The 23,973-nt window shown below is 51.4% G+C and overlaps 9 protein-coding genes across 9 annotated transcripts; 4 read left to right on the top strand and 5 right to left on the bottom strand.

Annotated features, from left to right (window-relative positions):
* Window positions 1-835: 835 nt before the first annotated feature.
* COCMIDRAFT_95442 (uncharacterized protein) lies at window positions 836-2,239 on the bottom strand (the record flags this gene model as incomplete). Its single annotated transcript, XM_007689823.1, has 4 exons — window positions 836-1,551; window positions 1,619-1,767; window positions 1,827-2,109; window positions 2,167-2,239. 4 exons carry the CDS (start codon window positions 2,237-2,239, stop codon window positions 836-838), a joined length of 1,221 nt encoding a protein of 406 aa, XP_007688013.1.
* Window positions 2,240-4,040: 1,801 nt separating this feature from the next.
* Window positions 4,041-6,161, bottom strand: COCMIDRAFT_95322 (uncharacterized protein; the record flags this gene model as incomplete). Its single annotated transcript, XM_007689822.1, has 1 exon — window positions 4,041-6,161. The coding sequence occupies one exon, from the start codon at window positions 6,159-6,161 to the stop codon at window positions 4,041-4,043; it is 2,121 nt and encodes a 706-aa protein (XP_007688012.1).
* Window positions 6,162-6,463: 302 nt separating this feature from the next.
* Window positions 6,464-8,192, top strand: COCMIDRAFT_5328 (glycosyltransferase family 4 protein; the record flags this gene model as incomplete). Its single annotated transcript, XM_007689776.1, has 5 exons — window positions 6,464-6,480; window positions 6,531-6,562; window positions 6,611-6,645; window positions 6,695-7,083; window positions 7,130-8,192. 5 exons carry the CDS (start codon window positions 6,464-6,466, stop codon window positions 8,190-8,192), a joined length of 1,536 nt encoding a protein of 511 aa, XP_007687966.1.
* Window positions 8,193-8,491: 299 nt separating this feature from the next.
* On the bottom strand, window positions 8,492-9,297 carry COCMIDRAFT_95413 (uncharacterized protein; the record flags this gene model as incomplete). Its single annotated transcript, XM_007689821.1, has 2 exons — window positions 8,492-9,051; window positions 9,111-9,297. The coding sequence occupies 2 exons, from the start codon at window positions 9,295-9,297 to the stop codon at window positions 8,492-8,494; spliced, it is 747 nt and encodes a 248-aa protein (XP_007688011.1).
* Window positions 9,298-10,183: 886 nt separating this feature from the next.
* Window positions 10,184-11,002, bottom strand: COCMIDRAFT_26347 (uncharacterized protein; the record flags this gene model as incomplete). Its single annotated transcript, XM_007689783.1, has 4 exons — window positions 10,184-10,392; window positions 10,507-10,631; window positions 10,685-10,725; window positions 10,823-11,002. 4 exons carry the CDS (start codon window positions 11,000-11,002, stop codon window positions 10,184-10,186), a joined length of 555 nt encoding a protein of 184 aa, XP_007687973.1.
* A 959-nt stretch (window positions 11,003-11,961) lies between these two features.
* COCMIDRAFT_95362 (uncharacterized protein) lies at window positions 11,962-14,342 on the bottom strand (the record flags this gene model as incomplete). The annotated part of the gene is made up of 4 exons (XM_007689820.1): window positions 11,962-13,044; window positions 13,095-13,936; window positions 13,993-14,160; window positions 14,216-14,342. 4 exons carry the CDS (start codon window positions 14,340-14,342, stop codon window positions 11,962-11,964), a joined length of 2,220 nt encoding a protein of 739 aa, XP_007688010.1.
* Window positions 14,343-14,648: 306 nt separating this feature from the next.
* On the top strand, window positions 14,649-19,173 carry COCMIDRAFT_36795 (uncharacterized protein; the record flags this gene model as incomplete). The annotated part of the gene is made up of 6 exons (XM_007689793.1): window positions 14,649-14,796; window positions 14,849-17,448; window positions 17,501-18,260; window positions 18,576-18,775; window positions 18,830-18,897; window positions 18,981-19,173. The coding sequence occupies 6 exons, from the start codon at window positions 14,649-14,651 to the stop codon at window positions 19,171-19,173; spliced, it is 3,969 nt and encodes a 1,322-aa protein (XP_007687983.1).
* Window positions 19,174-20,082: 909 nt separating this feature from the next.
* On the top strand, window positions 20,083-22,227 carry COCMIDRAFT_36794 (uncharacterized protein; the record flags this gene model as incomplete). The annotated part of the gene is made up of 6 exons (XM_007689792.1): window positions 20,083-20,224; window positions 20,325-20,548; window positions 20,602-20,641; window positions 20,699-21,069; window positions 21,127-21,457; window positions 21,524-22,227. The coding sequence occupies 6 exons, from the start codon at window positions 20,083-20,085 to the stop codon at window positions 22,225-22,227; spliced, it is 1,812 nt and encodes a 603-aa protein (XP_007687982.1).
* A 390-nt stretch (window positions 22,228-22,617) lies between these two features.
* Window positions 22,618-23,643, top strand: COCMIDRAFT_95350 (uncharacterized protein; the record flags this gene model as incomplete). Its single annotated transcript, XM_007689819.1, has 1 exon — window positions 22,618-23,643. One exon carries the CDS (start codon window positions 22,618-22,620, stop codon window positions 23,641-23,643), a length of 1,026 nt encoding a protein of 341 aa, XP_007688009.1.
* Window positions 23,644-23,973: the final 330 nt, after the last annotated feature.

Below are 23,973 nucleotides of genomic sequence, written 5' to 3'. Positions count from 1 at the left end.
CGGGTCTGGATTGAGGGTGGGATGAGTGTGGAGTGTGGAGGATTAGGGTGCAGGAGGTTTGGGTCAAGGGAATAGGGGACAAGGTTTGATTTGTTGTTATTTTTCTTTCGTAGACGTGGGCTGGCTTGGCTGCGGTTGTGTAGGATGCTTAGTTAGACTGTCGAGGATGACGCTCATGGCTGGCGGTGGTTTAGTAGAGTCGATATGCGTACGGCTTGACTCGGTTTTTATCGGGTAGGAGCAATGCCGCTTGTGATTTGGATGGAATGTGCGATAAGAAAGGTTTGAAACGGCCTTGTCCCATGGCTCTCGAATACAGTGGTAAGTGGGTAGAGGTGGGGGTACGGTAGGGCTGCCAAGGACTGGGTAGAGTTAAGGTAGGGTCTCATATAATATCTACCCTATCCTACCTCTACCTGACTCTTGGCAACCCTACCCCTACTTCTACCCGCGGCCCGTGCGACTACTACCATAAATCTCCCATATCCTATGGTAGGAGCTACCCATTTACCAGTGTACTCTTGACTTGTACATGTTTTCCTAAGTAGGGTTAGCTCGTATCAACCGTCAAGATCCCTTGACACTTACCATACACACAAGATCATTGTAAAACAGCCTGTACATAACGTGAAACAATGCATTTGCAAGAAGTGATAGAAGTTTCAATACTTGATTGAAAATATGTACAAAAAGCTACTGCCATAGAAAGGAATTCATAAACTAGCCCTAGAGTCCATCCAATGCTCTATGCCATTGCCATCTCTCACTCACTCATCTCCACATGATTGCGATTGCAAACCTCATCGAGGATATTCTCAGCACAGTTGCGGGTAGCTTAGTTACCAGATTGCTGAGCGAATCCGAGCCTGGGGCCGTTGCTGCCCATCTCGTGGATGACGTACTTGCTCTTAAGGAAGATATCACCAAAGATGCTGAGACCAAGGTCAGAAGACGACTGGAGACCACCGAAGCAAGTGCCATCGCCGTTGGGGGCAAAGTTGATGTACTTTCCGGGAATGGTCTGCTTGACGCCACCGACAACGATGGAGAAGTCTGGCAGAGTGCTGGAGCAGGGGAAGACGTAGCCTCCTTGCTGGGAGTCGACCTTTGCGCCACGGACCTGTGCATAGTAGGTGCGAAGGATAGAGTCATCGACGTAGACAAGGCTGGTACCGGTGTCGGCAATAGCATCAATGCTGGCCGAAGTGGTCTTTGTGCCGACAGCGTAGCCAGTGGCGGAAAAGCCCCAGAAACCTTGGCTGTCATCAACGTTGACATAGGTGATGGCACCGGTGTACTTGCTGGAGTCGATGAAACCAAAGTCATAGGAGCCAGCGGCGTGGTACTTGAGGTTGACAGAGAACACCGGCTTGGCGAGCTGGGACTTGACGGTGTCAAAGAAAGTGGTTTGCTGGACAGGCTTAACAGTGTTAATGGAGCTCATGGCGAGACCCAAAAGACCGTCAGTGTTGGCATCCGAGGAGAAGGAGGCCGAAACTGATTGGGCAGCCTCAACAGCCTGGGAAGTGGCTGTGATGGGGCCAACAGTGACTGAAATAAAGTTAGTATAAGTCTTGATAAGCACAAGAGTCTTTTGATGATTGTATCAATCACTTACCCTTGTCGGCGTACACCTTGCCAGAGGCACCAGATCCATCTCCATAGGAGATCTTCCAGGTGTAACCGCTCTTGGCCTTGGAGGGGTCCACGGTGTAGTAGCTACGGCCGCTGAGTTGCGACTGGGGCTGGAGGGAAGAGTATACCCAGCTTCAGTGGCATTAGTCTCGACTCATGATGAGATGGCTGAACCAATATGCTAAACTTACAGATCGGAACTTCCAGTGTCAAAGTCCAGGTGGAAAGTCTTTGTGCCAATGGTGACAGGGCTCAAGTACGAAGCATCGTACTGATCGTTAGGAGAGGCAGTGACAGAGCCGCTGCTGGAGGTGGCCTCGACAACGACCGTGTTTGCACGGTTCTCAGCCGCCTTGACAAGGCTCTCAGGAACAGGCTTGCCGTACTTGCGCAGAGCCTTGATCTTGTCTGCTGGTCCGTTCTTCAGGTGGGTAGAGTGGGGGACCTGGTTGATAGAGAAGGTACCGCGTTTGTCTATATCAATTCCAGGGTCAGTCAAGATTCAAAGGCAGTCCCCCTTATTTGACGTACCGAGCTGGATGGGGTTTGCGGCAACGCTGCCAGCAAGGGCGAGCGCCGCTGTGAGGTTGACAATGGATGGCATAGTGGCAATGGACCGTGGAGACTCTTGAAGGCAAGCGAAAGAATGGCAGTGGAGCTGTGATGGATACAAGACATAGAGGTTGGACTTGGCTTTATACCAAGCATTGCCATGAGCATGGCGATATGGGTCCCACTTTCCTTGACGATGATGTGCTCCGTACCCTGTCGATAAGTTGTTGGTAGAGGGCGCTAGGTTAGCGTGGGCTGTGACATATCAGGGTATTAGTGGAGATCAAGTTGGTCACGAAATTCGCTACTGCAGCCATTCATGGCAAGCAACCTGATTTGGGCCATCGGCGAATGCCTGGTGTTTATTGGGCTCGTGTTTCAAGCGGTTACCTGCTCAATCAGACCTGGCGTGAATCACATTAGCGGGCTCGGAGTATATGAGTGGGCGCATAGACGGACATGATGTTTCTCTGCAATCGACAGACAAAGAGGAAGGTGGCGAAATCAAGCCTATCGTGTATAACCATAGGGCCGACTGAGTGTATGGTGTAGTATTGGTCAAGAGCCGGATTAGTGGTTTACAACGGTGTGCGCTAGCCGCCTCGGACGCATAGACTGTGATTTCCTTGCTATAGGGCTTGCACACAATAGGAAGGCTGTATCGATTGAAGTGCTGGTAGCGTAGATGGACGCAGCAATACTAAGAGTGGCGATGGGGGATAAGTGCCAGGGGAAAAGAGTAGTATGCACCAGTCACAGCATCAAGATGGTGCCAAGCCTCGCCATTTCACTCTTAGCAGCGTTAAGCTCAAGCCAAGGCAGCCACCGCTGTGAAACGAAACAAGGCGAAAACCGGGGGATGCGTAGAGTACTGTTATCTCAACAGCTGCAAAGGTGCTCTATGGCAATTGGGCGATGGGCGTGAGTGGGTAATGCTGCATGATCACATGCACTCTACATACAGAGACGACTGTCGTACTACCCACGTACTATGCGGCCTGACAACGGTCTCTGCGATTTGGGTCCCACGGAACTGCATATTTTCAGACCACCATGGAAGATGGCGATCGGCAACTCGTGATGCCACCTCAAAACAATGCGCGGTGGATACCCAAGGCATGAAATTAGGGACTGTCGGCAGGGGCTGGATTGGGTAGGTGGCGAAGTAGTCTGGCTATGGACAAGGGAGTCGAGACGGTTGACGCGCAACTAGAGGGTATTCCCGTGTGTTTGGCCGGCCTGCAATGTCTCATGGAGGGGGCCGGGGCATGATGCGAATTTCGTTGTTGGCCAGTTAGCCAGTGTTTCTAGTGTGTGCAGCCTTGAACCTTCCTCTTTGGGCGACAGCCCGACAGATGAAGCGTCATATGCCCCTGCACACGTGCACCACGCCTATGGAGGGTACCAAGCCTTGGGATGCTACTCTTGGACAACGCTTATCACTCTCTTGCAGCCTCGGCGCTGCCGAACATGCACGCCTGCATGACGTTTTGCCGCAACCCACCGATAACACGTCCTGGAATTTGTCCATGGATTGTGTAGACATGTCTTCAGCCGTCAAAAAAGGTCCTACATCACAGCACCTGCCGCTTTGGCATACGGCCCGGGCAACCAACCTCCCAAGGGCCGATTGTCTCCAGCAGATTTTTGCCCGCTAACTGCTACCCTCTCCCCTATTGTCTTCCTAATTCCCCAGGCCAAGCTGCTATAGGAAGCTTGGTATTCACACATCATTTCATGGCACTCGCCTGCTTCGGACTTGGATGCTAATCGGGTATCATTTACAGCAATCGTCCTCTTCGCGCCTTTTCTCTAATCAACTAACACAATAACTCATATGCACTGCACCACAACTATCCGCTTTCTGTCTGTCCGCTAACAGCACTCTCTAGCTGCTTGAGTGCCGCCCGGTACGCCTGCTTCTTCCCATCAGCCGTCACGGCACTCTCTTTCCATTCCATACGCTTCACTTTCTTGTTTCCGCGTTTGATGCCATCACCCTTGGCTATCTGCTTCAAGAACCACGCCGCCTCCGTCTTGCTGAACAACGTCCACGCCTGTCCTGCCTTGCCGGCTCGCGCTGTCCTGCCCACGCGGTGCACGTAGCTGGTGATGCTTGTCGGCAGGTCGTAGTTGATCACGTGTGTAATGTCAGGGATATCCAACCCTCGAGACGCAGCGTCTGATGCAATCAGTATCTTGACGGCCCCAGAACTGAACGATTTGAGCAATTTGCGCGACGCATCTGCCGTCAATGCCCTAGTCATGGTCTTGAGATGGTTCTTGAACCCCGGCATAAGTGCACTCAACAAATGCGACAGCCGGGATGCGCTCTCTGTACTCTTGGTGAAGATGAGAACGCGGCCTGTTTGCCGCGGCGCTGATGATTGGCTGACTTGACCAGCATCAGAATCATCATCTGAAGAAGAAGAAGAAGAAGAATCCGACGAGTCTGAATCCGATGACGGGTCTGCATCTTCATGCTTTTCTGTGAAAACAAAGTTGAGCAGCACATGCAACAGGTGCAACGGCTTGTTCGCGCCATCGCCAACATGCACAGCAAACTCTTCCAGCTTCGACGGTAGCTCGAAAACATTGTCTTCCGTCTCCATAGACTGCAGCTCCGTGCTCGCATCCTGCACAACAACCAGCTTCGGTCGCCTTAGTTTCAATGTGCCAAGTTTGCTGAGATCTTTTTCCATTGTTGCCGACAGCACAACTTTAGTCACCTGTCTTTGGGGCAACGCCACAGACCAGGCAGAGTTAGCATCCCGTAGTTGCTTGGCCATTCGCTCTCGAGCATCCATGAATTCGGGTCGAGTTTCACCGTGAATAGCATCCATCAGCACGCTCGCCCAGCCCTGGAAGTTTTGGTTGAGCAGCTGGTCTGCTTCATCAATGACAAGCCATCGGAGATTATTCAGCAGAAAGCCCGTTGTATGCTCGATGTGCTCTACAAGTCGGCCTGGCGTACATATGAGAATATCCACGCCCGAATCGTACTTTGGCACGTGTCCGATAGGCATGCTCTTCAGATCCTCATATAGTCCTCCTCTTTCCATCAGGCCCGTTTGGTACTGCTGTAACGCTTTCTCGTTGAGCTCTTGTGCTCGTTTTTGGTCGTATTGCGACCTCATCTTGACAAGTTGCTTTTGTTCCGTGGCGAATGCGACATTGCCCAATGCTGTTCCAACTTTGATCCTTGTGCCAGCACATAATTCCTCAGCGACTTGAAGGGCCTGGTTGACAAGTTGTCGGCTTGGTACGACTATAATTGCCGAGAGTATGGGGACAGCGCGGTCTTTGAGCGCCTCGATAATTGGTAGCAAATATGCTAGCGTCTTTCCAGACCCCGTCTTTGCAGAGACACATATGTCGCCAAGGTGCTGGTCAAAGCCAGGGTGTAGCATAGGTAGCAATGCCATTTGCACAGCCAATGCGTCCTTGAACCCTTGTTTCTCCAGTTTCTTTACGTATGTAGCGTCGACGCCAAGCCCAGAAAATGGGAAAGTCTTGGATGCCTCGACCGTGGTGGGCTGGGCGAGCCATGTGGGAAGGGTAGAAAAGGTCGGCTCGTATACTGGCTCGGGAACGGGTGCTGGCTGTGGCATGGGCTCTAGATCATGGAGCTCTTCCTCCTCTTCCTCCTTGTCAGCTGTCTCGTCTTCATGCTGCTGGCTCTTTGCCTCGGCTAGTTTGGAGGATTTTTCGAATTTGGAAAGTATGCTCTTGTGCTTCTTTGCGATCTCGTTGTGCTCATTGTTTGCTTCGTCGGTTTCGCGCTTTCTCCTTTTCGGTTTCTTGACAGATCTTGGTACTGCATCATCTTCCACAGGCGTGATCACAGATCCGGCGACAGGCTCATTTGTGGTATGCGCAGAATTCGAGGTTTCGCTGTGTACTGGGGTGGGTGAGGGCTGTTTTTTGGGCGCAGGCGCAGGCGGCGCAAACCGCTTGAATAGAGGGCCAGCCATCGCGTGTGATATCCAATGCGATCCCTGTGTAGAAACTGCTCAAGCAGTAGTCTGAAAAAAAATCGTGGCGCTTTATAATCGTTCGAGCAGAAGAAGTCGTGCACTAGGAATTCCGGACCTAGAAATTTGGTCGGAGCTTGGAGAGCGAAACGCCGATCAGTGACGCGCCTCGGATTGTACATCCACACATGCACATGCGACGAAGGCACCACTCGTCGCCCTTAGCCACCAATGCTTCGGTGAGCTGCCATGTGTCCTTTCCTTGAGCAGAGTGGAGGAAATCATCCTTCCGCACCGCCATCATGCCGTACAACATCGCGTTCGTATTCAATGCCCCTCGCGCCATCCACCCAAACTAACACGCTGCAGTATGGTCAGCGACAACTTCTACCCCCAGCCCGGTATGAACCATGCCAACAGGCAATGAACTGTCTTCTCATATCCTATAGGAGGAGTAGAGAGTCACATGTACCAGCTGTCAAGCGTGAGCACCCTTGAAGCCGCTAGCCTGTGACTTGTCCTTACCAGCCCAGAAACTCATCGACCGTGGACACAAGGTCATTGTCATCACCCACGCCTACGCGGGCCGAAAGGGCGTGCGATACCTGACCAATGGACTTAAGGTCTATTACGTTCCCTTCTGGGTCATCTATCGCGAGACCACCTTTCCCACTGTCTTCTCCTTTTTCCCCATCTTCCGTAACATTGTCATCCGCGAGCGCATCGAGATTGTCCATGGACACGCCAGTCTGAGCAGCCTTTGCCATGAAGCTATTCTGCATGCGCGCACAATGGGCCTGAGGACGGTTTTCACCGACCACAGTCTGTTTGGTTTCGCTGATGCTGCAAGCATTTTGACCAACAAGTTGCTTAAATTCACCTTGAGCGACGTTGATCATGTCATCTGCGTCAGCCATACTTGGTGCGTCATCTTCCTTGTCTCATGTTCATCTGCTAACCAGCAGCAGCAAGGAGAACACCGTGCTCCGAGCATCTCTCGATCCCCTCATGGTCTCCGTCATTCCCAATGCAGTAGTCGCCGAAAACTTCCGTCCTCTTTCGCAAAACTCGCAAGACACAGTGCAGCCTAAGGCGCCGGGCCCCCGGCAGCCCATGGACCCGGATGAGATCATCACAGTGATTGTAATACAGCGACTATACTACAACAAGGGCACCGATTTGTTAGTAGCCGCTATCCCTCACATCATTGCCGCGAACCCAAACGTTCGCTTCATAATTGCCGGGAACGGTCCCAAGGCTATCGACCTAGAACAGATGATTGAACGGAACGTGCTGCAGGATAAGGTTCTCATGATCGGCCCGGTCCGCCACGAAGAAGTGCGTGATGTCATGGTGCGTGGGCACATCTACCTCTGTCCATCGTTGACCGAGGCATTCGGTACGGTCATTGTAGAAGCTGCATCATGCGGTCTGTACGTTGTAGCCACAAGAGTGGGTGGTATTCCCGAAGTCCTACCCACGCACATGGTGGAGTTTGCGGCACCCGAAGAAGACGAACTTGTCGAAGCGACTGGGCGTGCGATTGCCAAATTGCGGGCTGGAAAAGTCAGGACAGAGCTGTTTCACAACCAGGTCAAACAAATGTACTCGTGGACCGACATTGCGCAAAGGACAGAACGAGTATATGATGGTATCAGTGGAGTGATTAGCCATGGCGAGTTTTACCAGGGAGCAGGGGCAGCTGGTGCATGGAGCGCTACTCGAGGTCGAGCAGGCGTGCAGAGCTTTGCTCTCATTGAACGACTCAAGCGATATTATGGTTGCGGAATCTGGGCCGGCAAACTCTTTTGTATCTGCGTCATTGTCGACTACCTCATCTTCCTCGTGTTGGAAATGTTTGCGCCCAGGTCAAGGATCGACATTTGCAAGGACTGGCCCAAGAAAGCTATCCAGCCGAAACCAGAGGTGAATAAGAGATATGTGCGTAACACAGACGATGACACGGGAGTGGTTAGAAAGAGGAGCGCCAGGTATCGCAAGCCGAAAAGAGAAATACTAGAAGATAGATGAGAACAAGAAAAGAAGATATGTAAGTAATTTTGAAAAAAAGGACTTTTTTATTGTTCAATATTACGACTACTGTCGCCCACCGTATGAGCATGACAGAGAATCGTCAAGAAGGTAAAATGCTATCTACTCGAAGCCCGTAGGCGGTATATCATACCGGAACGCTGAACCGGTAACTCCTTCCATGAAGAAAAAAAACGCCAGTAAAATGCTTTGTACAAGAACAAGTCAGAAAGAGAAGAAGCTGAAGAATCAGGAGGGTAAAAAAACACATTCACACATGACCAAGCCCTGATGGGAGCTCAAGCATAGAACCAGTACTGCGCACTGTACTCGACGGTAAAGCTACCCTCGATACCCTCGCACGTCTTGGGCGCAACACCACCGGCAGTGTGTACCCGGTAGACCTCATTGTACGCCCACTGCTTATCGGTACCGACCGTCGCATTGAGCTTCAACCACGGGACGCTACCGAGACTGTTGGTACCGAGGCTCGCAGTCGTCGGGGCAGGGCTCTTTGCATCAACTGCGCACTCGACACGGCCGTAGTCGACATCTTGCGTCTGGAGCATGAACAGTGGAACGCCGGCGGCGGTGAACTCGTGGTGACCCGATAGCCGCTTCTCGGCTTCTGGGGAGACGGGGATGGCGTAGTTGAGGGCGAGGTTGGTGACTTTGGCGAGGGTTTCCGTGTTGAGGCGGGCGGCGTCGCAGGTTACGTTGAAGAGGGAGGCGACGGCACCGACGGCTTTGGGCGTGTCCGAGGCGGTGGAGGAGGCGCACGTGTAGTTTTGGGTGCCGCGGCCGATGGCGATGTGGCGGAGGGAGGTGCCTTGGGCTGGGGCGGCCAAGGGAGTGGGGGCTGGTTGGAGTGTTAGTGTTTGTTTGTGGATGCATGTGAGTGGAGGTGAGGCGACGTACCGTTGGGAAGCTTGACGTTGGATAGGTCACAGAGGGCGTCGGTCTTCTTCAGCTGCTCGTAGATACCGACAGGCAGGTGCGGTCTTGGGATGAGTGCTGCAATCGAATCGGCATTCTGTGTTGGAGCAGCGAAGAGAGCGGTAGGCGCAAGAGCCAAGACGAGGCTGAGAGAGGTCGAGAAGATCATTTTTTCGGATTGGAGGTTGTAGATGCTTAGGTGGATGTAGGTGTTGTTGTGGTGGTGGTGTTTGTGTGTAACCGTCGATCCAAGGTTGTTGACAAGCACCGTATATATATCTCCAAGTGCAGGAAGGTGAAAGTGAAGGTGAAAAAAATAGACCGATCTTTTCCCAGAATAGATCTTTTTTTGGTAAAGGTGGGTGAGTGAGCGTGAGTTGTCTTTGTTGCTGACGCTGATGCACCGCTTCCTCTTTCGTAAATAGAAAGAAAACCCTCGGAACGGAATCTATCCGTAGTTTAAATCGAGAGTGGAATTATATGAAAAATCACGAGATGAGTGAAACGGATGCAAGATTCCCAAAAAAAAAGATGTCAAGGCAAGAGATAACCCCAGAACAATGGAAGACGGTGATTCGTGGAGCGGGAGCGGGAGAGGGTGAGAGGGAGGAGTAGGCGTGAGTGTGTGAGTGTGTGAGTAAGAAACAAAACAAACCCGTTCTCCAATAGTTCCTATATACACAGATGCTCCCTCGTAGAAACTCTAGACCAACGCACGCGACACGACAGCTTGGTTTCCAGCGCGTAGTCGACATAGTGCCTGGCCCACCAACGGACATGGGGTTCTGAATTGCCCAAAGCCCAGTCGTTTACTCTCTCCCCCATGCCACGACCGCTCTGTTACCGCCGTGGTACCCACTTTTTGGACCCTTGCACGCCAGGAAGAAAAGACCCCAAATATAGACGGCAGGGGTGCGATTGGACGACAGCGCTCTACAACAGCCATGCACGAGCGGGAGAGGGGCCGTGCTTTTTGCCTTTCTTTTTGGCTTCGCTTGACTACCGAGGCGCCCAAAGACGAGGAAGAAGGAGAAAACAGATTGACGTGCTTAGTTCTAGGCTACATGGGGAGCTGGCGCGAACGCCTGACGGAGGAGGCGGGTTGAGCAGTGAGAATCCTGGGAGCGGAGCGTGAAACTGGTGCTGGTCATGATGATGGCGATGATTTCATGAGTAGTCATCTGAACACACGTGAACATGTTGCCCTTCACGCTGATGCGATGCTGACCGCAAGCCATGGCGCTGTTCTCCAAAATATCCACGCCTTTTGTGCGCACACAGCTGCATGTTACGCCTTACGCGCAACTTGGATCCAACAATACACCCATATCTCGCAAAAAGAAGAGAAACAAGTATCATTAACCCACAACAACTATACCAGCGCAGATAACCCCCCCTCCAGCGTCGTCAACACCGGTGGAAATTACACCCACACCCAAAATATCCCACTTCCATCGCGCAAACCTCCCAACGGGTGGCCACCCGCCCGCAGAGCCGCCCGTACTACAACCATACATAGCCCAATATCCTTCCCACCTACCCGCCCTCCAACTTACCCATACTCCCCCTCCCCATGTCCACCCGCACCAAACCCCTTCTAGAAGGTCGCCAGATAGTAAAATCACTAGAACAAGGATATATAGTAATAAATAGCTCGTCAAGAAAAAAAAAGGGTTGTCCCTAATATAGCTCACCACGGCGGAAAGGAGGATATTGACAGCTAATATGACTCCACTGGGACTAGCCGCGAGAGGGTAAAGCCAATCATGTGCGTGGGAGCGGGGCCGGGCGCGAAGATGGGCGAACGAATGGTGGGCGCGTGGAGGGGAACGAGGGTGGCTGGACAGGCCGCGCCCGGGTGGCGGATGGGCCATGTTTGGCAATGGCGTTCGGGTAACTATCCGTACTCCTAGTAGCTGTGTTTTTTTTTGTGTTGTTCGTTTTCGCGGTGTGGAGAAGGGCTTGAGTCAGGATGGTCTGATTACGTGGGGTTGTTGTTGTTTTTTTTTGAGAAAGAGAGAGAGAGAAGAGGCTGGTTGGGTGGAGGTCAATTGAGTAGTATGCTCCATCTGTGTAGTAGTAGCAGTAGTAACTACGTAGACAGAAACCAAAGGTGTAGTACTGTGTGTTATTCTAATTCTAGTACACACTAAATGTTCTCAGGCGCATCGCTGTGCCGGTTATCCAGACACCTAGAAGAACTGCTTGGGGGGTTGGATGGATGACATGAATTCAGCCTTTGTTCCTTTCATTTCTGCTCCTCTGAAAGCGCGTGTACAATGAATGTCTGCGTCTTCTTGGAAGGTGGGTTTGCGACTGGGCAGGTGTACAAAAAACTATTCGTCGAGTGTTTAGCGCTTCCAAGTATGTGCAGTGTCGAGGACACAGCCGCCGGATAGAGCAGGTGCCGGTTGCATTGTCATACCAAGGAAACCTGTTTCTACAAGGCACAAAGTCTAGAATCTTGTAGCCTTGAATTTTCGACATGTTTAGATTGCCAATTGCTAGGCATGTGGGTCTAGTCTTGTGAGAGGTGCGTGTGACATGGTGTTTTTCGAATATCCTCAGTATACCAACCACATGACGAAAAACATGGAAAAGGGGCGTTACACATCATACACAGCTTGATTAAGCAAAAGGAAAAAGGGCAAAAAGAGCACGTATCAATCCCCGGTTCAAAGTTCACATGGTACCAGGCGCGTACGTATACGGCCGAAACGTGTAACTCTACATCCCGACAAGAAGGAAAAAAGTCCCTCATGGAAACGACCCTAATAGTACATTGTCCAAACAACAAACACCATCCTGTGCCCCCATGACCTCTCAGCCAGCATCACGAGTGGCCCTCATCCTCATTATGCCAAACATGCGTATCTTCAGCCCCTGGAAGAGGTCCTCCCGGTCCGGCAGCAGCAACAGCCGCCGCTCCAGCCCCCGCCTCGTAGCTAAAGAGAAAATAGAAAACCATGAAATGAAGCGCTAGCAGGTATCCCGCAAACATGTTTCGACTCGTCCGCGTCTGCAGCACAAATTTGGTGACGCGTAATATCATGCGTTCGAAGAGATGCATGCGCTTCATTGCTCGCGCGCTTTCGCGACCCCGGAAGGCTGCAAAAGGGCTGATATTGGACTCGTATGCTGAGCGGTATTTTGTATCGACCGTCGAGGCGCCTCCATCGCCCATGTTAATGGCTGAGGGGTTCGGGTTTACGCCAAAGCTCGAGGCACTGGACGCAGGGCCCCTGTTGACTGCATTGTAACTACTGATATACCTGGTCTTTTCATACAGATCCAGATTGTCCTTTTGCAATGCGCCGACCTCGCTCCTCAGAGAGGATATGGTCTGGTAGGATTTCTGGAGCTCGGCTTCAAGTTCCGAGTTACGTTTCTTGAAGCGATCTCGCTGTGCGGTGACCATGGGAAGGATGCCTGAGCCTCCTCCCATTTCACCACCTCCACCCCCTGCACGAAGAGAGGCAAGCGTTGGGGCTTGTGATGAACTATCAAAGCCTGAGATGATTGACGATGTTGGGGAGGAGCGACCTTTTCGACCACCAAATGATGATTGTGGGAATCGCGAAACATATGTGCCCGCGACTGACATGCCAGAAGGGTCAAAGGCATTTGTAGCCTCCTGCTGGACTTTTTCAAGGTCAGCCTCCAGCGTCTCGTTGAGCTGTCGTGACTTTTCCAAGTCCATGTTTGTATTTGACAGCTCCTCTTGAAGCGCCTCTAGCCTGCTCTGCAGGTCTTGGTGTGACACACGCATGACTGTAAGCTCATTGCTGAGTTTTTTGTTACGAGCAAGCAGGAGCTGTTCAAGCGTCTCTCCTTTGCCTTTGCCAGATGCACCATTTTGTGAGAGTGCAATCTCAGTAGCCTCATCATCATCGTCGCCAGTTGCGAACTCGATTGACTAGCGCAGGTTAGCATGCATCCTTGCCTGTATACTCTAAGAAGCCACACCTTCAAGACCTCGAGTTCCTGCTTGACGTTCTCGTAGTCACTCCATTTTTGGACCTTCTCGCGAAGTGCTTCTTTCTCGCTCTTTAAAGACTTGATCTCCCGTTCCAAGCTTCGCATTTCAGTTTCGAGACGCGTCCTGTCGGAATCCTTTTCGAACCGCGCATTTTCCAGCTTTCGCAGGAGTGACGAGTTTTCGGATCGCAGGCGTAGGAAGGCAGGGTCGTCTTCAATTGCGACTTGTTGAGCCGGTGCCGATGCAGACTGAGCCAACTCTAGACGTAGTTGTTCGTTCCGGGCCGTAATTTCGGCCAATCGGTGGCTTGTTCGCTCAAGCTCTGAGCTGACAATCTCGAGCTCCGCAGCTGTGGCACCTCGGCCTCCTTCTTCGGCTGCCTCTCCCTGACCAAGTCGCTGTGAGACTTCGTAGCTGGCTTTGAGTTCCTTCAGCAGCCGGTCCTGGTTCTCAACCTTCTCTTCCAGGGCCTTCTCCTTAGACTCCCAGTTGTCCTGCTTCTCGCTCAAGACAGCCGACCATGATGTCTCGACCTCCTTGATCTTGCTGTCGCGGCTATCTTCAAGAGCCTTGCGTGCGGTGCGCTCCTCTTCTAGTTTCTTCTCCGACTCATCGAGCTGTGTTGTAAGTCTGGCTACGGTTTTCTGCAAGCGCTCGTTTTCAGATGTGAGTTTCGGCACGAGCTCCTCAGAGGTTACGAGGGAGTCGACGGAGGCTTCGAGCAGGGGATACGGGTCGGGAGCCTCAGAAAGCGGCGAGTAGACTTGGAAGAAGGCGGCTTGTATGGTCTTGGACTGGTTGGATATAAGATCAATGAAGTTTTGGTAAGCTGTCAAATTGGCTTAGCATAGGCAAGTCAATCCGAGTGCGCTGACATGTGCTTACACTTGAGGAGGCCTTTGATATCGTTGAGCTTGCTCGCGTCGTCTAGTTTCCTAAAGTCTTTTGTCTTTTGCGCGAGGTCTTTTCTTTGCGTGAGAGTGTCTCGTTGATGTGCAACGAGGTCTGAGGCTACGGTATCAAGTTGTGGGATGAGCGAGGTGAGGTCGATGTCTGGCGCATTGTCAGCCTATATGTGCAGGTTGGGTCCGCGGGGAGCATCCCATACTTCTCCATGCGCCGATGGCCTTTTGGAACTTGTTGCCTTCTTCGGGAACTTGTTCGGGTGCTTGCGATTGCTCGCTGGTGGCTGGTGGAGCCACGACGGTGTCCTCCATGTCAATGCCACCCTCCATGGTAGCGCTATAGTCGTTGGTGCCAGCTGTGGAAGACGTATAGATATTTGCGTGCAGCACTTGATCCCGTCGACGGCGCGTTGAAGGTGACGAGGTGGACGTGGTGGGTTACGTATGCATACCAGGTGCCCATGAAACTGCGGAGGGTGCGGCGTTAGGCGGCCCTAATTGGTGGGCTGGGCTACTAAGTATGGAGCATAGGAAGCGCGATGCATGGTACATAGCTTGCCAGGCTCCCGACTACACATCCACCCACAATGACTTCGCAGGCATAGCCGGTCATGGCGCATGTGATGCTTCGACACCATGGCAGAAGCATCTTCCCAGTCGCAGCTGTCCGGGCGACGTCCCCCGCAACACGGCCCCTACATCCTTCGCAAGCTCGTCGCCAACCTGCCACTGGCCGCTGATGGCGCCTCCGACAATGTCCGCATCACCTGCGTAGAGGTGTCGGGTGTGTATATCCCATTGTATCCAGCTATCCTGGGGCTTGCTGACCTGTGAAGACGGCAATCTCTACGTCGGTACTTCGGCCGCCGAGATCCTTCACTTTGTTCTGCTGCCACCCGAGTCCGACGACCCTGCTGAAGAACCCACGGCCATCATCGCCTCGAGATTGGAGCCTCCGCACAACGATCCCAATGGACCCGGTGTACAGCAGATCCTGCTCCTTCCCAGCATCAACAAGGCCTGCGTGCTTTGCAACAATACCTTATCGTTGTACTCGCTCCCTGAATTGAGCCCAGACTCAACCTTCAAGCCCATCGGATGCCTCTGGGTCGGAGGTGTGGACCTCAACCAAGACTTAGATGCGCCGTCTGAAGATGGCGTCGTGGTGGTCATTGGGCTGAAGAAGCGACTGCGACTGGTGCAGATATCCGAGAACTCGCCCCCAAAAGCCATCAAAGCAATCGAGTATGGAGGCTGCTTGGTATCAGTGCGCCGCGACACATTTTCGTGTGCCGCCGATGCCCACTCCTATGCGCTTCTTGATGTGGTGCACCAACAGAAGATTGGCCTCTTTCCCATATCATCTTTGGATCCAGATGTTGGTGACGTAGGTGGGGCCGCCGAACATCTGGCTACCGTGCCGAATGCGCCATCCAGAAGTATCTCTTCAGCTAGTCCACAGCCGCGTCTGGAAGAGCAGCATAGTCATGTGAGAAGCACAAGTCTGAGTGTTCTAGGCCTGAGCGGTCACACCTCCCGCACCGCAAGCCCGCGTCCTGCAGCGCAACGATATGGCTTTGATGTACCAGAGTCGTTGTCTCGTGATATGTCGCCAGCCCCAGTACGGTCATCCTTAGAGGGAACAGGCAGAGCATCTAGCCAATCTCGGGCCGGCGCAACTTCACCCGACAAACCTCTGCCTGCACCTCCTTCGGAGGATAACCAGCCCCAAGAGGAGCCTTCACTACCTGAGCCGCCTCGTTTCATCCCGCTGAAACCTCACGTCGCATCACCAAATCCAAATGAGTTCCTGCTTACAGTGGGTACTACACCCACAGATCAGGGTGTTGGTATGTTTGTAAATCTTGATGGTGACATGTGTCGTGGAAGCATTCAGTTCAGCAGTTATCCCGATGCCATTGCAGTAGACGGGTCCGGGGTAGACATGTCCGGATCTATGGGCACAAACATGGACGCTGAGGAGGGCTACGTGTTAGCTGTTGTGCATCGAGAACATGAGGGCACCTTAACCTATGGTGTGGAAATTCAACGGTGGGACGTGGACCCAAGTAATGCGGAAGTCGATAAACACTGGCTCAACTTCAGTCCGCTGGGTCTCACGGTGGATGACAGCGGCTCCTATATCTCAGCTCCAGTCGGTATGCGTACTGTGGTTCGGCCGTATGACCTGGTCATCCCAGAAGTAGGCGCAAAACTTACCGTGCAGCCACTGCGACTTGAGTCTTCCGAGACTGCTTCAGAAAAATCTGCTGAAAAGCCAAAAGTCCAAACAAAAGCAGATCGGGATTTTGTTGAGCGCCTCTCAAGGTTACAGTCGCAAACTGTTGTTTGGGCTGGAGATCAGATTTGGTGGACCGTACGCAACCCATTGGTGACTCGTCTAGATGCTCGAATTGAGGAGGCTCAATATGCCACTCAAGGAGATAGGACGCGTATACAGCCGAATCGAGCGTTACTGGAGAAACTGCTTGGCGACATACGCGGGCAGGAGCCACGCAATGAGTCAGAGTACCTCAGTCTCATCTACATCCGCCAAAAAGCCTCACTCATGCTCTTTATGGACGTGGTTCTTCGCACCAAGACGAACATTATCATATTCGAGAATGAGAAGCGCATCACCGAGCAAGCGCTGATTGAGGGTGAGATGGATCCACGGGTTGTCCTGAGTCTTATGCCTATTCTTAGTAAGGAGGTAGTCCAAGGATCCGATGGCATACAGATATATGGCGGAATTACGACCATGGTAGAGCAGTTTCTGCGTCAAATTGATTTTTCTGCCATGTCGACCAACGCCAATGGGCCGTTTGGGGACAACTTGCTACATTTCGTCAAGCGCTATCTCCAATTCTGGAAGAGGCGGAAAGGAATGGCAAGCGTAACAAATGACCCTCATGTGTTCAAGACTATTGATGCAGCACTGCTTCACATCCTTCTGCTCTTGGACCAGGGAACTTCAAAGGGGACATCAAGCCCAGGCAGCCACCGAGCAGAGCTTTACGAACTTGTTGATAGAGAAGTCGAATGTTTTGACAGAGCCGTCGAACTACTCGAACAATTCAAGCGTCTCTACGTACTTAGTCGGTTATACCAGGGTAATTGCAAAGCTTCTGTCAAGTCATCCAAGGTGCTTGCAACCTGGAGGCGAATCATTGAAGGCGAAGAAGACAGGGGCGGCGAGCTTGTAGATGGCGAACTCAAAGTGCGAGAATACTTGAGCAAGATTCGCGATCAAACCCTGGTCGAAGAGTACGGCGCATGGCTCGCAAATCGAAACCCTAAGCTCGGCGTCCAGGTTTTTGCTGATGACCAGAGCAGGGTCAGATTTGATCCTGCACGAGCTGTTGATTTACTAAGAGAGAAGGCGCCAGGTGCGGTCAAAGAGTACCTGGAGTACCTTGTGTTTGGAAGCAAGAAGGTTTGTTGAGAAGCTCGATCCTTACTGATATTTTCACTAACATCATTTGCAGCATCCACAATACGTGAACGAACTGATTGCCTTCTATCTTGATACGGTCATCAGCGAGCTCGAGAAGAATCCCGAATCGCGTGCTACGTTGTCCGAAGGCTACGAGACATACCGCATCCTCGAGCCACCCAAGCCTACGTACTACTTGTTCATAAGTGACAATGCTAGTGATGTCGAGTGGTGCCGTGCCAGGCTCCGCCTGCTTCAATTGCTCGGCGAGACATCGTCTTACGACGTCAATGCAGTGTTGTCGCGCCTACAGCCCTATGAGCAAGAGCTTGTCTCTGAGATGATCATTTTGAACGGCCGACAGGAAAGACACGAAGAAGCTTTGAAACTACTCACACACGGCCTCGGCGACTACGATACTGCCATAAACTACTGCCTTTACGGCTATGCATCCATCCATCGCCCTGTAACAACTGGTGGCCCTCCTGTTTCGCTCAATCAGATTCCCACTCGTGCAGAGCAATCTCGTTTGTTCAGAGTCCTCTTGCAAGAGTTCTTGAATATCGAAGATCTCTCTCAGCGTGTCGAACGCACGAGTGAGCTTCTTGAACGTTTCGGCGGCTGGCTTGATGTAGCTGATGTTTTGGCGGTTGTGCCAGATGAATGGTCCGTGAATGCATTCTCTGGGTTCTTAATTCACGCTCTTCGTAAGTTGGTTAGAGACAAAGCAGAGAGCGATATTTTGCGGGCGCTCAGCGATGCTCAAAATAGCCAGATGAGCAGTGAACTGGTGGAAAAGCGAGATGAGCTGGGTGCGACGTTCGAGAGAGTTGCCTAGGTCAGGTACATATGGATTGGGATATATTTAGCGAATCTTAATATAAGAAATACTCTGTAGATAAGCCCTAGAATTGATCTGTAATGGAAGTTGATAAACATATTGGACCAACTATGAAGATGGTTCATGCCTGACCCGCGATGGTCTTGGCGTTTGCGTACCCGAAGGCACAAACAACACTCCAGTCTAGACACCAACGCTTTAAACGCCACAGCTAGGTCTGCACAACCTTGTTTCAATCCGATATCAGGTTGTATATTGCACAAGTAGCCACAACACAAAAATGCAGCGCCGTATGGTGAGGAGCATAATTTTCACATTGTGTTCGGCAGTCCGGCGCTAATCATGTGGCAGCTCACCAAAGACGACGAGGCCTCAGCGCAGAGCGAGGATCTCGAGGTACGACGTGAGGATCAAGAGAAGATCAACAGATTCAGTTCCCTGCACCAAAAGGAAGAAATTCTCGAGGAAGAGTTGCGGGCGAAGATTGTATGCCCTAGTTGCTTTCTCTAGCACCCGCCTCAGACTAATCATTGAGCACAGAAGGAGAAGGAGGATCTTGAGGAAATCTCGGGTGAATTAGAGCTTGTGGATGAGGAAGAGAAAGTACCGTAAGTTTTTTTCCATGTGAACTATATATTTTTTCCCTTATTATTCAGAATGGGATGAATCACATACTAATCAACAAAAACAGATACAAAGTCGGCGACTGCTTTATCTCATTACCCCAGCCCCAAGTTCTCGAGCTCCTCAGCTCATCAACCGAGACCATCGAAGGCGAAGCCGATGCCCTCAAGACGAAGCTTGAGGGAATCCAAGAAGAGATGGGAGAGCTGAAGAAGGCCCTGTACGGCCGTTTCGGCCGCAGCATCAACCTCGAGACGTAAAGAAAATATTCCAGTAGTCCACAAAGGCATCCAGACGTTTCTTTGATCTTCCCTCCTACGATTCATGACATCAGCAAATCAATACAAAGAAAAAAAAGAAGGAGATGCGTTTTCTTGATACATTCCAATTCCGAGGTTCATTGTTACCCCGACTCCGACCGCGGAATTCATACCGTTACACTTATCGGACTAGCAACACGCGCGCACCTCGTGCAGACCGAAAAACATATGCACAGATGCCCGTACGTGACTCAAACTCTTGGCACACACACGCACACATAATGTAGTATGAGCTGGCCCTTTTTTATTCCCTCTTCTCCGCCTATGGAACACAGTCCAGAACACCATACTAATCAGTGAATTCTGCCCGACCTCACGCGCCCTATGAAATACAAGCCTTAACTCCCACCATCCACTATGCAATGGGCTTATAGTAACCCCGTTGAGCCGGCTTGTTCGTCTCAACGGCGCCGCCAGCCCCACAACCCATTGGGGGTTATGGGCCAGGCGCTATGATAGGATCCCCGCTTTCTCCTAATCCAATCTAGAGTCAAGGATTATGCAGTCATTTATAAATCATGGTGCATGTATTTCTGCGTTCCGTTGACGATCGTTGCTTGCACTTGGGACGAAGCGGGTGGGTCTAATGCCGAAGTAGCGGTGGTCGCTTTGCATTGCATCGGATCTGGGTATTGGAATGGTTCCCTTTGTTTTTTTCTTACTTTACATTAATCTACCTATATGGCTCTTAGAGCACCCTTTGTTTTCTACTTTCCTCGCCATTCTTTGTATCGAGAGTGATTTGCTGAATGGTCTTGCGTGACGGGTAGGCTACGTCATTTGGACCAATCATTTATCATTTTAATTGTCGATTAAAGCAGAGAGAAGGAGACGGGAATAGTTGAGAGGATGGAGTCCGGGGCTGATCTTGAAAAAAGGTATTCCCGGGAGCAACAGGGCGTAGGGCCTACGCATGAGGCTATTATGTCGCCGGTTGCGCTGGTGAGGAGTTTTACGTCGAAGAGTCAGAGGAGTTTGAGCAGACAGCGGTGTATGCTTATTCAATTCTCTTTATCTTTCTTTTCCTAGTTGATTTTGGAGGGGAAATTCGGGGTCGGTGGGAGAGTTCACTTACTGACGGGTATCCTTAGCCGGCGTGGACACAGCGCGTGCAGCACGCCTGAAAGAACTCGAGAAAGACGTCGATGAATCTGATATCGAGCACGAAGATGCGATCGAGAGAGTTGAGTCACGAGTATCGAGTTCGCATAATGGGACGAGTGCACCGTCTGAGACATCGAGTAAGCATGGTCCACGGCGGCGTATCTTGAGATTTGAAGACGGGGATCCTGAGAATCCGGATAACTGGGGTCGTGTGAGCAGAACAACATTGAAAACTTGTTTTTATGATACTGATACTATGTGCAGTGGAAGAAAATTTATGCCATCTTCGTTGCAATCATAAGTGGTAGGCACTCTCCTTCCTCACCTCCAACCGTCACCCCCTCAAACTAAGCCACTCTAGTCATGAACAGCACCATGAACTCAAGCCTAGCAGCTGGAGCTACAGGCCCAATATCCCGTCATTTCAACGAACACAGCGAGTACATGCTCGTTCTCCCTACCTCCATGTATCTAGTTGGGTACGCATTCGGTCCTATGCTATGGGGCCCGCTGTCCGAGAGCTATGGCCGCAAAGGCACAATGGTGATATCGTTTTTCATCTTGACAATCTTTTCGGTTGCGTCGGCGCTTTCGCCCAATTTTGGCGCTCTGGTCGTGTTCAGGTTCCTTGTTGGTGTAGGCGGAAGCTGTGCTATTAGCGTTGTTGGTGGTATCTGTGCCGATATTTATCATGATCCTAAACAACGCGGTAGAAGTATGGCGATATTTATGGTGTGTTATTTCTCATGTTGCGTGTTCTAGGGGTTGGTTTCTGATATTGTGAATTAGGCTGCAACGACATTTGGTCCTATATTAGGACCCCCGATATCAGGTTTCGTTTCTGTGGTCCACTGGAGTTGGGCTTTTTGGGTTGGAGTCATCTTCGCAGGCGCGACATGGCCTATTTTCTACTTCTTCGATGAGACGTATGGCCCGACGATTCTGAAGCGTCGTGCTCAGCGGTTACGCAAGGAGACGGGTGATGAGAGTATTGTTGCACCCCTAGAGCTGGAGAAAACGGACTTGAATCACCTTGTTACGGTCATCTTGACGAGGCCAATACGAATGGTCATCTTTGAGCCACTCGTCCTTTTTACTTGTTTGTACTTGAGCTACGCATGTAAGTTCGCATCGCCATTTCCCTTTACTTATGGACATCCACAGCTTATACTTATGAAAAATCCAGATTCTATATTCTACATTTTCATGCAATCCTACCCTATCATCTTCACAGGAACGTATGGTTTCAACGCCGGAGAAATGGGTCTGGCATTCCTGCCGATTGGCGTCGGAGCCACCATATCCGCAGGCATCTACCTTGCTTGGGACTGGTACCTTGCACGCGCCCAGCGGCTACAGCGCCCTTGGTCGCAACGCGAGGAGATGCGTCGACTACCCCTTGCATGCATCGCAGGCCCCTTTTTCGTCATCAGTGCTTTCTGGCTGGGCTGGACGGCGCGAAAGGACATTCACTGGATCGTGCCCGTGCTTGCTGGAGTCCTGTTTGGCATGGGCTATTTATGTCTTTTCATGGCTCTGCTAAACTACCTTGTCGACGCTTACGAGATCTTTGCCGCCTCGGCCATGGCTGCTGCTTCGCTGTCTCGATCATCATTTGGGGCAATATTGCCGTTTGCCACGAAGCCGATGTATAGAGCTATGGGTGTAGCGTGGGCGACAACCCTGTTGGGATTTTTCTCGCTAGCCCTGTGCGTGGTGCCGTTTGTGTTCGTTAAGTGGGGTGAAAAGATGAGAGATAAGAGTAAATTTTGTCAGTATCTGAGACAGAAGAAGAGAGAGGAGGAAGAGGAGAGGGAAAGGGAGCAAAGGAAAAAAGGGGGGGCTGTAGAGGCTGATGTGGATGAGGTTAAGAAGAAAGAGCATGTATGAGTTGTTCGCGCCCAGTTGCTCGAACATATCGATTTGCAACTACTATCGTGCTGTTTGGATTTAAAAGTACTAAGTTTTTGGCTGAATGAATCAAGGTCTCAAAAGTCAATGAAGTGGATTCATCCATGTCAAAGTGAAGTGCAGGAAAGTCAAGTGCGCAAAGAACAGCCAGCACTTGTACTGGTATCTCTATAGTAGCAACAACTTCACAGCATATTATTTAAAAACAGCCACCACGAAATAGCCATTGCCACATCAGGACAATGGTGGGGGCTAGTATACCATGCGGGGTAGCCTTACACTGCAAGCTGAACAACGTCACCTATGCACATTCAATGGCCCTTCATCCTACCTCTATCCCTCCTCACCACCAGCCTCGGTACATGCAAGATGCACCGACGATTCGAGCACCAACCAGACAAAGGCGGTTTCATGGGCAGCGCAAAGTCTCTCTTACCATTACCCTTTGCACAACCAGCAGCTACCAAACCAACACCAGATGATTCACCGGCCCCCTCAAACATCACATCTTCAAGCAAAGATCCATACAAGGCAGCTAAAGAAGCACTCGACCGCGATGGCTTCGTCGTCCTCTCCGCATCTCTCTTCCCCTCCTTCGACCTGGACGCCCTTCGCGCCGCAGCCACACGCATGACCACCGCAGCACGAGCAGGAAAATGGCCCTACATCCGTACCCTACCCAAGCAATTCCCGCCCTGGCCTCAAGATCCCTCAGACGGTATATGGGGCGTCCAGCACCTGCTCCACCCCTCCAACCCAGACCATCTCGTTTTCGCAAAATCCTATTTTGACAGCGAACTCCTAAAATACGTCGCTGCGCTCATCGGATGCGGCGAAGACGACTTGACTATGGAACTGTACAACATGCTTGTACGCCCAGACAAGGAGTTTAGCCTAAGGTGGCACAGAGACGACATTGCAGCCACGGCCACGGCCGAAGAGGAACTGGAGCGATTACAGAAACCAGGCCATCACGCTCAGTGGAATCTAGCACTCTACGACGACAACAGTCTAGTCCTCGTTCCTGGATCGCATAAACGCGCACGCACAGATGTTGAGCGCAGTGCGGATCCCTACGAGCCAAACATGCCGAATCAAATCACTGTGAAGCTCAAAGCGGGCGAAGTGGCGTTTTACAATAACAATATTCTTCATCGTGGTGTGTATGATTGTAACAAGGAGAGAATGACGTTGCATGGTAGTATTGGGACTCCACTGGCGGGCAGCCAGCGAGCAAGAAACGTGCTGCAACACGGTGTGGGGGAATGGGCCAAGGAATATGACTTTGAGGGATTCGAGCCTGGGATGGCGGAGCGAGCGAAGAAGATGCGGGAGAGACTAGTGGAGATGGGAGAGAAGAGTGGGGATGTTGGCTTCTTCTCCAAGGATGAATAATTTTGTGAGCATCTCCAGGTAGTTCCTCGTTTTTTTGAGTCTCTCCTACCATTCCTGTCAATTTCTCTTCTCCTTCTCAATAGCTGTAATACTTTCGAATCGAACTATTCCTCATCCATACTCATGGGTCCCACTAACGGTCTGATAATGGGGCCGATAGCATGTGCAAGTAGCGTTCGTACAAGATTATCTGCTGTACCCGAGACGCGGTCACGCCACACATATTCATTGTTAGACCAAAAATCATTATCCCCTGCAGACATCCACACACACGCACACATCATGATGGAGTGACAGTCACAGAAGGTTCGGGCCATTTCAGTTTGGGTG

Source organism: Bipolaris oryzae (genome assembly GCF_000523455.1).
Source record: "Bipolaris oryzae ATCC 44560 unplaced genomic scaffold scaffold_65, whole genome shotgun sequence".
NCBI classification, from domain to species: domain Eukaryota; kingdom Fungi; phylum Ascomycota; class Dothideomycetes; order Pleosporales; family Pleosporaceae; genus Bipolaris; species Bipolaris oryzae.
Note: the sequence above shows the minus strand (reverse complement) of the source record. Positions and strands in the feature narration are given on the sequence as shown.